Source organism: Theobroma cacao, chromosome 4 (genome assembly GCF_053813885.1).
Source record: "Theobroma cacao isolate CCN51 chromosome 4, ASM5381388v1, whole genome shotgun sequence".
NCBI lineage: Eukaryota > Viridiplantae > Streptophyta > Magnoliopsida > Malvales > Malvaceae > Theobroma > Theobroma cacao.
In genome coordinates, this window is record NC_142642.1 from 38991386 (window position 1) to 39003555 (window position 12170).

Consider the following 12170-nt stretch of genomic DNA (forward strand, 5'->3'; position numbering starts at 1 on the left):
AGCTACATTGATCCAATCTCGCAACAGTTTCTTCTCTCAATATGGTTAAATGAACCACCCAAATAATTAGCAATCTTCTTTTTGTTGTTAAAATAATTATTAGCTATGTTAGCAGCAATTGCGAGTACATATGTAAGCTGAAGCTCAAGGGGCACAGATGGGGGCATAAATAATCAGAACCAAACCTTTTGCAGTATATAAATCCGAATTCAGTTATTGAACAACATTCATCACTTTCTACTAGGTAGAAAAAAGAAGGAAAGAAGAGTAGGAACAGCCTTCCTAACATGTAATCTTCCTTGAGCAGTGATATGATCTTAATGACAACTCTTATAAAAAAGGAACAGCCATACAAAAGCCACAGGATATGCAACATTTAAAAGAAAAGAACACTAGGTTGACCCTTCATTAATAAAACCATCCTTGCGACCTTCAAACCCTGGTCGCAACAGCTTCTTCTCCCTCTTTGCAATACGCCGCATCTTCTTCTGGTGAATCTTCTCTGCTATATTATCTGACCTCTTCTGTTGTTTCTCTGTTTTCAACTTCTCTGTAGTCTCAACCCTCTCATTCCACTTCTCAACATTCTTCTGATGCCTCTTCTTCTCCTTCTGTATACTCTGTTTCAACAACTTTGGATCATCATGAACCTTAATCCCTGCAGCTCTATCCATCGCTGCCTTCCAAGAATGCTTCTTTGCAATAACCTCACCTTTCTCTGGATCTTTCTTAGCTTCCTGTAATTTCGTTGCATTTTCAAGCTCCTTGAACTTTGAAAGTTTTCTTTTTTTCTTCTTACCATGTTTTTCCTCATCCCCAAGTTTAACCCGACTAAAAGTAAGCTCCTTTGCAGCCTCTTCCATATCCTTCTCCACGTTATCCCTATCAGTACTACTAGTAACTTTCTTCTCTTCAGCTCCACTATCCCTCTTTCGCTTCTTTTGAACATTACCCTTCTTCTCAATCTTCTTCTTCCCTTTATCCGAACCCCCAGTATTTCTACCACCACGAAGCTCTTCGATTTTCCTACGAAGCCTTTGCCTAAGTTCTTCATAAGTGACCGACCGTTCCTCACCATTGCCTAAATCAGACATTATAGGTTTAACCTCAATTTCCTCTTCATCACTCTCCTTAATCACTTTCTCCTTTTCCAAATTCTCCTTCAACAGATCAAGGGTCGTTTTTGTCGACTTCTTGGGATCTAACCTATCTCTCCGGGCTTTCTTAATGTTTTCTCTGGATTGCTTCTTAGCAGAAGCCTTCTCGGCTTTGCTAAGACCCTGAAACCAAGGTTTATCCTTTTCATTCGATAGATAAAACCTTGCAGGGATTAACTCAATCAATTTGTCAAAGAACAAAGCATTTTCATGAATCATAGACTTTAAATCAAGTGTCGACACGGGCTCATTCAAAGTTTTTTCATTTTTCTTCCCCATCTGCACAGACATTTAAAAATTGAAAATTTTCCAAAATTTAGGAAATAATTCATCTGCTATTTAACATCTAATATCTCATTATTCACACTCTATTAACATCAAAGAATTCAGACCGACAAAAATATCCCAAAATTTTAGGGTTCCTCTATACAGCTTATTTAGGAAAAATATTTGTAAAATAATGAAAATTCGCTTAATATTTTAAAGAAAAATGGAAATTAAAAGAATCAACCAGAAGAGAGAGGTACCTTTGGAGAGTTGAGAGTGTAATGGAGACTTCCACGGAAACCCTAGAAACAGAGGAGGAAACTAGGAAAAGGCCGAGGCTTTTAAAATTGAGGATTTTATATGTAGAAGTGAACCGGCATGTTTCCGTGAACCGGGCCGGTGTGGAATCGGCCTTTTTTTTTTCTTTCTTTTTAAAGCATAAAATTCTACACCAACGAAGCAAGCTGATTCAGTCAGAATTGGAGAGCAATTCGAGCTCGAGCTCGAATAGATTTGAAATTACATGTCTCAATTTTATTTTAATTTTGATAATTTTAATGTAAATAATTTTTTATTTAATTTTACACCTTTCCAGTAAATTATCGTATCATCATCTCTACCTTTCATATTTGAAACAAGTAAGATTCAAATACCATAAGCATAATATTTAAAAATTTTAAATAAAATTTTATTTTTTATTACGTTTAAATAAGTTTTTATATTTTTATTTTAAATCAATTGTTGATTATTATTGTTAATCAAAATATCATTTTGTGATTTTATGTTATAGAGTAATGACATGTCATGTTGATATATTATAATAAAAGTTAAATTATGAAATTAGTCTTTATATTTTGATAAAATGGTGGATTTAGTTCTTATATAATAATTTGTAAAAATTAAATTTTTTTATTTTTTAAAATTGACAATATCAATCTAATTGTTAATAATATTAATTTTTTTTTGTTATTTATGCTAACATGGTATTTTTTTACTAATGCGATATTGAATATGATGATCTGTTAATGATAATATGGTATTTGTTATCTATTTTGCAGTACACTTTTCAGCATTTTAAATTATAAAGGATAGAAATGTAATTCTTCTTTCTCTCACACACTCTTTCCCTAAATTGTAAAAACTTATTCACAATTTTGATTTTTTTTCTAATCTTGTTTAAAACTATTAACTTACACTATTTAATTCTATGTCCATACTTATAAAATCCATATTAGTACTTGATCATGTCATATCGACATTCTTATTACATCATTCGTGAAATGCCATATTATCATTACCATGTTTTCAAATTTAATTTCACATCAACAAAAAAATATCACATCAATACAACCAAATGTCATATCAATATAGATAATAGAAAATTTTTAATATATTAGACTGACATTGTCAATTTCGGAAAGTATAAAAACTTAATTTTTACAAATTATTGCATAGTGACTAAATCTATCATTTTGATAAAGTACATGAACTAATTGCATAATTTAACCTGTAATTGATGATATGATTATATGACCATGCGACATTTTTTACTATTTACATCAATACTAAATTAACGTTACATAGATATAAAATGATTATCAACATTTTAACAAATAATAATTAGTGAACTATTAATTATAAAAAATAATTTAATTTAAAATTAAAATATATAAATTTAATTAAATACAATTAATAAATAAAAATTTATTTAAATTTTCTTAAATAACATGAACGTCTTAAAACATTATATGAATATTACATTATCACTCTCTAAATTGGACTACAGAAACGATTTAACAATAATTTTATTTTCTCTTTCAAATGAGATGATCTCATTCCAAATTTCGAATTTTTTTATTGCAAATAGTGACTTAATCGTCAGAAAATCATGGTGGAAATCATCTCATTACTTTACACCTGCCACTTGTGTCTGATCTTGGAAAAGAAAAGCTGTCTAACCCAAGAAGCTCCAGTCTGATCATAGCAACAGCACTTCTCATACAGAAATAGAACATCTAACACTAATACAATTCTAATTTGGTCACAAATACTACACAGAACATTGGTTTTGTTTCATATGATTAAACTAAGAACCCCAAGCTTCATATAAATTGCAATACTTGAATCTTAAACTTTAAACTTTTCCAATATCCATATATAAAACAGAAAGAGTGAAGGACTGAAGAGATTTTCGCTAGAAAGATGGAAATTCGATCCGGATGCAATCAGCAAAAAAACTTGTATTAGTGCATTACGATGATTCAAGTCTTTGGTCTTAGATTAGGCAGAAGATTTGATTCAATCTTAATGATTAACAGTATGCATTAAGTTCAAATACATTGACAAATAAATTTTCAATAAAAATATCTCTGCTGTTTCGACTTTTGTTTTCAAGTACAAATACATTAGAAAGAAAATGATATGTACCCATTTTGATTTCACCAGTCAATCATTGTTTTTTGGCTAAGTTTAGCTGCTTTTGCTCTAGTGCTAATGTTGTTTTCAGATGGAAAAAAAAGGGTCAGCTGAGACTTACTTCCAAGTTGGGGCAGTTCATCAGGAATAACGCCAACCAATTACCACTACAAAGTTGGCTTTCCCACTTCCAAAATTTTTATGATCAAAGGTCATCCGTTTACCAAAAGCTGATGAAAACTCAAAAAGTGATGAAAACGAAATGAGTTTCTGTTCTATCAAAGACTTCTCTTTAAGGGTAGGTCTTGACGACCCAATCTGAGTGGCAAAGAAGCCTAGTTTTCCTTTTCAAATTAATCATATCTATTGCTTCTCTGTATTGCTCATTTCTGAAACCAGGATGCATGCATGCGGTGCACATGGTATGCCCACTAGTTCACATATCCAGGGTTTGCATGTTCAAAATCATCTATGGTGATGGATTAATTCTGCTGGTATATTTCATGTATTATGCATGTATAGTTTGGCTATAACAACGGGAATAAACAATTAGGAGCAAGAGACTGTTGGTAGTAACACATCAATGGAAGACTTGATTTCACCCTTTGAATTACATAAACGGAAAACAAGCAAAAAACAGAGAAAAAGAGAAGCATATATTGAATCCATGCTTGGTATTACAGCAAGACAAAAGCATAATAAATGTATAAAAAAAATATAAAAGTGGATTATGGTAAGGATGATGATGGCAATATTTGCCTACCCAAATCGTGTGGGAGGCGTGTAAAAGAGAGAAAAAAAAATCAAATAATAATGAAGGATAAACTCAATGGCCATGGTTGACTGATTGACCAGGAGCAGCAAAGGGCATCAAAATCGTTGCACACTCGTGGGGATCAAAGGGGGAAAAGCAATACTAACATTTTGGAGTCAAAGGTGAAGGAAAAGTACATGCTTTGGACCCAGCACCTAACCATTAATGAAAGATTAGGATGAGCATTTAATTAGTTTATCTCTAGGAGTTCTAGGCTTTTGGCATGAGACCTTTATTTGATTACATAATTTGTCCAAGGGAAAGGGAACATTCTCTGGATTTAGTCGGTAGTGCCCAACAGCTCAAAGTGTGATTAAGTATGAGATTGACGAGAGCAAGTTTGGTTTTCAATGATTCCATCTTCGAAATTTATTTCTAATGGAGATGTTTATCTAGAAGAATGAAAAAGAAAAATTTTATTTGGAAGAAAAATGAATATGGAGGAGGAATATCAAGTAATTATGGGGGAAAAAATGAAGTTGTATATTGTTTTTGGGGACCATGATACATGCTTATCTCGTGATAAAATTTTGAAAACCAATTTCAATTTGGACCATCATAAAACACCTAAAGTCATGAAAATGAATATAAAAAAAAAAAAAACCCAATGAAGTATAAAAAAAAATGAATTTATACATCATCTTACGACATATGCTTATCTGATGATGAAAATTTAAAATCCAAATTTGGATATAATTATGGATCCTCAACAACACCTAAAGTCATGAAAATGAAATGCCAAAAAAACATGTTAGACTTGAAAATTTTAGGTCTCCAATAGTAACTCTGAAAAATCAAGGAGAAAAGGGTTGAAAACGAAATGCAAAAAACATGTTTAGCATCAAAGTTAGGTCCTCCAATTTTCTAAGGAATAATTTTCCCACAAGCACCATTGGCCCTTGTTTGCCAGGCTCCCTTTTATGACATAAACGACAGGTACAGTCAAAATGAGAGCAGATTTTTTCATTTGACTCATTTTTTCCATTGGTTCAAGCCCATCCAGCATATGATCATTTCTTTCATTAATCGTTTAATTAGTATTCAAATCCAAAAATTGGCCTAAGCAAATTACTCAAGCACACTTTTTACCGGCCTATGTTGATAGCTATGCTCAATGCCCTTAAAGACTCCTTTTTTTAGTCAAATTTGCAGTTCAATTTGTTGATATTTTGCCCTACAACCGTGGATAATCACCAACTCGAACCTAACTTAAGTGAGTTTTCCTTTCGGTTCCTTTCGGTCTATGTTGTGTATCGATTCTACTAATCAAACTCATCAAATTAAAAAAACCTTTGTAGTTGTATTTTAATATATCTTGTATATACGTTTGAATGTAAAAAAAAAAAAAAAACTATGCATAAACTTTTAAGGTAAAGATTTACGAGTTTAATTAATTTAATCTTATAGTTAGTGCAAAATCAAGTCTTTGATCTTTTAAGGTAAGATCTAATGAACAAACCTTTGTAGTTATACTTTAATATATTTTGCATGTACGATTTTTTTTTTATATCGCTTTCTTATCAATATAATTCGGACATCAAAAAACTATTGTATAAATTGTCGAGATAAAAGTTTACGAGCTTAATTAATTTAATCTTATAATTTAAGCAGAATATGGTTTTTGATCTTTTAAGGTGGGATCTAAAACTAATACTAATTATAAAATGAGTATAATTAAGACTCTTAGCATTTGTTTAAAGCCAAAGGACATGAAAATCACACCTCTGCCCCCCTTTGGTTGGCAAAACCTTTTCACTTTTGGTTGCTTTTATATATATATTGTGAAGTAGTGCCGGAAACTTCTCTTTTCTGTGTAAATTAATAGGAATCCCCTAGTGAGAACAAAATCACAGCAACTTCTCAATTATTGTCATGTGGAAATTTTAAACAAAGGGTTATTGGTGGAAACATCAACTCCCCTTTATGTTTCACAAGTCAATTTTTTTTACCTTTGACTCTACCACATTATTGCAATTCAAACAAGAATTAAATCATGATTTCATGTGAAAGGATACAAACCGATAATTTCATCGAAAATCCGTAAAAACCCCGTTGAATATTCCGACAAAAATCCTCTAGTGGAATTAATTCCGTAATGTTTTTTAAAACGATGAGGGAAATATTAAAAAAGAAAAAAAAAAGGGGAAGGTGAGAAAGTAGAGAGGAAGGCAATTTATTGGCATATAAAATCAAATGTATCCATCAAGTTGGCTGTATTTCACCATTAACGATCCAGAAACAGAAGGCAAACCCAATCTCGAATTGCAAGTATAAGATGTGGGGAATCATTCTAATCCTAGTATTATTTCTATTTTTGTCCAAAGGTAACAACCAAATGTCTTGTCTTGTCAATGTAAACTATTAATTTGAGAAACACAATTTCTAGGATTGGAACCATTTTTTTTTTTAAACTGCTGGCACCACTTCAATTGAGAGATCCTGACTTAACTAAAAAAGTTTCTGCAAAAATTATTTTTCAATTTGTTAAAAGAAGAAAATAACTGAAAAGTATAATTTGATGCAAGATATTTTCTTTAAGTGGAGAATGGGAATCACGTTTTTCATTTTTTTTTTTTTACTTTTCTTTCTATATCAAGCAAAATATTGTACACTTAATACAAATACTTTTCTTTAAAACGAAAATTGTAGAATAAAATTTTGTTTTTGATACTAATTTGTAATTAAATTTAGAATTCACCAATTGCTATCAGTTCTTTGCAGCAACCCAATCTTGAATGTAGATAGCATGGTATAATCAAGATGTGGGAATCATACTAATTTAAGTATGATTTACTTCTTTAATCCCAAGGAAAAATCAGAATGTATCTTATCAAAATCAAAAGGCATTAAGGCTTGTTAACATTTAACAATGGGCTCCACTTCTAGTGAATTTCTGACTCAACCGAAAGAACTCCATAAAAAATTGCTCAATGAAAAGACTCGGAGTCTTAGTTTAAAGAATATTTTAGAAGAAAACAATTCGAAATTGACATGTACACCGAATAAACTCTTTTTACACCGCCGGGGATGAAAATTAGGGATATAAATGGTATTTTATAATCAAATATTTGATAAATTTAAATATTTTTAAAAAAATATTTAAGCACGAGTTTGAATAATTATTCAAAAATTTAATCACGTATCAAAGAATCGAGTTCGAGTTAAAATATTTTAAAATAATAAGTACTTTATTCGTTAACATCCTTACTAAAAATCAAGCAATAAAATTTGGGTTAAGCTTAAGTCGTAAAGATGACGTATGATTTGAGTAACGATCGATTTAAATTTGAGTCCTAGTATTATATACCTATAAATCAAAGTAATTTGACAGGGTTTCTAGATAAAGATGAGCGTGCTAATAACGTACCCTTTCAATTAAGAAAAAAACAAAAGGAGAATTAGTTAATTAATACTGCTTAAGAACCCCACGACATGCGTAAACCTCTATCCTAATCTTAGAAATCTAATTTGAAAAGACATGAAGACAATAGAACTTAGAAAACACGAACCAAATAAGATCTTGTACATTTTTTTACTCTTTTAAAAAAGACAAAAAAGTACTAATTAAATCACTAAAGCTCACATGCTTAGCTGTTAAACAAAAAGTTTGAAGCAATTCAAGTATTCAAAAGGAGGGCTTCAAGCTTTTGGCTTCAACCCGCCTCTTTTTTTAAGTGTTAAAATCTGTACAAAACACAGGTAATTAGAGGCTAAACAGATTAATTAAGTATAGTAACAACAATAAAATGACACGTGGAGTACATATTTTCCATGCCATTAGGTAGTTGTTAGCCGTCCGTACAAAAATTTTCCTTTACCTCGTTTGAAATTATTTATATATATCTCAAATTCTGTCTTCTGATATTACGATTTGAATATAAGATTTTTGTATGAGTTTTATATCATCTTAAATTCTTAATACTTGAACTAAGTTTAAGTGACTTTGAACATATCTTTTCCACCTATTATATAATGCTACACAAAATTGATATTTATGTTTATGAGGATTAGTGTAACTTATAGATGTTGTGGCTACTCAAGGTTGAAGGGCATGGAACTCTATGCACTCCCTGGCTCAAAATAAACTTGTCTTTATCCAGGATGAAAATCTAGAAGAGACCACCTGTCCATGGTGACGTTCAGAAAACATCAAACAGTATGTATATTTTAATGCTCCCAATCCTCAAAATGGAATCCAACAAATTTTATTTAATTAAGATTTAATGGAGATTACATGAATCAATCTCCTTAAGAAGTAAGCAAATCCAACAGCTGGTAGATTTTCATTGGTCGTCCAGTAATTTTCATGCGAAAAAAACGAAAAAAATCGGCCACCCACTTTATATTATTTTTTTAATTATGTCCTATTTCTTAAATTATGCTTTTTTGAGAGCTATTAATTCCTAGTGTCAATGTGCATAAGCCCTAGCTTATACGTGGCATAAAGCCATGAGATTCCTGTTTCCTTTTGTTTCTCTTTAGCATCAAACAAATATATGCTAATTGGATAATGGTCCTTCTAAGAACATGTCACCCAATGTCTTGACATTCCCATTTGTTCTTGCAATTCAATGGTAATTGACTTTAATATCCCTTACACAATTTCATGGTAACCCCAATTTTTATGTTCCAATTTCCTTCCTGTTTTCCAACAAATTTACATGTAAAATTTTGTGATTGGCAGTTCAGTATGAAGTTGTCTGCATAAAGGCATGATGAGGACCACTTTCTTGAATTGGAAAAATGGTGACAGCTAGTTGTCAATTGGGATGACAAGGGGAGAGGAGGGGAGGTTACATGGGTCATTTGACAGATGATGATGGTATCTTAAAGAGATCAGCTGTGTACCTTAACACAGAAAAGATGGGGATGATTTTGAAAATGACTGATGGGGGTGAGGCCAGGGGGGGACCTTCAGTGCATATATAAATATGTGACACACTAACCCCAGAAGGCATAGAATTTGCTAGACAAAAAAAACAGAAAAAAAAAAAAAAAAAAACTTCACCTCAAAGCATTTATCAAAGGTGGAGCTTTCCTTTGTTTTTTCTTTCTTTCGTTTTGCCCCTTTTACATGTCTTGGGCAGTGATGGCTGGACACTTGGGTTGGGGTATTATTGAAGAGGGGTGGAGGAAAGGTCCCTGGACAGCTGAAGAAGATAGGCTGCTTATTGAGTATGTCAGGGTACATGGTGAAGGCAGATGGAACTCTGTAGCTAGGCTTGCAGGTAAGCAAAGTAGCACAAACCATGTTTATCCTCTTACTCTCCAACTTAGCACTAGCTTTTTTTATGTACTAGCTTCTTTTGGCATGGAGGTTAGAAAACAATGCATTTGATCAAGGCAATAAATGCATCAAGTGGGAAGGAATCCAGCTTATTAATTAGGACTTTTAGGAGAGTCACTTTACTGCAGATGGGGTTTTTAATTTGGTTTATAAATGTTCTTTTTTATCTTTTTTTGGTGATTCAATGATTGCCAAGAATTGCATTATCTAGGCATGTTTTATCTTTTGAATAAACATATAATCTTTTTCTTTTAATGATCTGTCTGTACAGGGTTAAAAAGGAATGGAAAGAGCTGCAGGCTGAGATGGGTGAATTATTTAAGGCCAGACCTTAAGAGGGGGCAAATAACCCCTCATGAAGAGAGTATAATCCTTGAGCTTCATGCAAGGTGGGGAAACAGGTAATGATCTGAACACAACTTGGCCTGAAGTTTGCAAATTTTCTATTCATATAATAGGAACTTGTTTACTTAGGAAGATGGAAACAACAAATTTCAGGTGGTCAACAATTGCAAGAAGCTTGCCTGGAAGAACTGATAACGAGATCAAGAACTACTGGAGGACCCATTTCAAGAAAAAGGCTAAACTATCACCAGATAACTCTGATAAGGCAAAAGCTCGTCTGCTGAAAAGGCAACAGTTTCAGCAGCAGCAGCTACTGCAACAACAAGAACAACAACAGCAGCAGCAACAGCAACAACAGCAACAGCAACAGTTACAGTTGAATCAATTTGACATGAAAAGGATCATGTCCCTGCTTGATGAAAATGAGCATAGAGCTCCATATGTGCCACAGCTGAGGCAAGAAATGGCTACTTCATACCCCAACACAACAGAGGAACAAGGCTTCTTCTACCCCATGATCAATGGCAATGTTTCCGGGAGTGATACCTCGAACGAAGAAATTCTTTGGGATGGCTTGTGGAACCTGGATGATGTCCATGGAACTTTTGGTTCGGCATGTGCAACAAGTAAAGCTAGTTTGCACAATCTAGTGGCCCCTTTCTGTTAATTTCTTTCTGAGTAGTTTCAGTCTTTATCAAATGAGAAGACCCCCTTAATTCCTACTATTTAGTGTTTGTCCTTTTAGTTCTCATCAAATGAGAAGGCTCTTAAATCTGGAGCCTTAGATTGATAATCAAGGTGTGAAAATTTAAGTTGTGACCAATGCAAAGTAAAGCCTAATTATGATGTAACCTATCAATAAAATGAACCAATTTTGCACGAAAATGAGCATGCCTACTTTATTGGTTGGAAAAATTCAAGAACAGGAGTTCCAGACACCCCAGACTCAATCAGTTCAATGCTTTCCCCAGCAGTGAAGCAACAATGAAGGACAAAAACCCAAAAAAAAGAAAAAGAAAAAGAATCAACATAGTTAAGCAGTAACAACTAGCAAGCACATTCGGATGCTAGCTATGACAAAAAGTCACATCTTTGAGTATAATTAATACCATAAAATTAGCGCCAAAAGAGGATTAAAGCATATGATTAAGGAACTTCAACTTCTTTTTAAAAGTCTCTCAACATATATTTTATGAAGATCCTTTTTATCAGCATGATCACAGCTAAACCTCTTGTGCTGGCAGATGTTGCTGCCATGCACTCATTAAAATAAAAACCATTTCATCATTTCTTTGACTAAAGAAATAGTTATAAAGTTTTAGAATATAATCTAAGATTACTTTATTTTAATTGTATACGCCTAGGTTCAAGCTAGAACAAGTTAAGGGTAGAACTAGATTCTCTTTTCATTAAGCTTACTTCGTGCTTTAAAGAAAAATTTCCAACTATATTATCTTGCTTTCACATCTATCTATTTAATTACCCGTCGACGAAATAGATTAAGATCAAACAATTTTACTCGTAAGTTTTCATAATCAAGATAAAATTTAAATTAACGAGGTTATTAGCTTTCATTCATGATAATTTTTTCTATGCAATAAAAAATTATTACAACCCGAATTTAGAATCTCAATCCTAAACTCACATCTATCAGCATCAGTTACATCTTGTCCTTGCTGTGGACAATTCTCCAACAATGAATTTCCTTTAATTATTCTCCCCATGGCTAGTCTTCTTTCATTCTTTCTTTCTTCTTTCCCTTATCTGGCTCTGATGAATGCATAGAATTAGTGCTAAGAAAGCATCTGGGGTTGGTTACGGAGTACAATGGAAATAAGTACAATTCCCTTTTTGGTTGGTTGGGTGTGAGGTCACATTCAGGAAC

The 12170-nt window shown here is 32.6% G+C and overlaps 2 protein-coding genes across 2 annotated transcripts; one reads left to right on the plus strand and one right to left on the minus strand.

The window, feature by feature from the left end:
* Positions 1 to 170: 170 nt before the first annotated feature.
* LOC18603342 (Surfeit locus protein 6) lies at positions 171 to 1819 on the minus strand. Its single transcript, XM_007035248.3, has 2 exons — positions 1685 to 1819; positions 171 to 1436 (listed from the first exon to the last, which is right to left on the minus strand). Exon 2 carries the CDS (start codon positions 1434 to 1436, stop codon positions 393 to 395), a length of 1044 nt encoding a protein of 347 aa, XP_007035310.3. The 5' UTR covers positions 1685 to 1819; the 3' UTR covers positions 171 to 392.
* A 7812-nt stretch (positions 1820 to 9631) lies between these two features.
* On the plus strand, positions 9632 to 11162 carry MYB305 (myb domain protein 305). Its single transcript, XM_018119295.2, has 3 exons — positions 9632 to 9881; positions 10212 to 10341; positions 10439 to 11162. The coding sequence occupies exons 1-3, from the start codon at positions 9728 to 9730 to the stop codon at positions 10950 to 10952; spliced, it is 798 nt and encodes a 265-aa protein (XP_017974784.2). The 5' UTR covers positions 9632 to 9727; the 3' UTR covers positions 10953 to 11162.
* The last annotated feature ends 1008 nt before the right edge of the window (positions 11163 to 12170 follow it).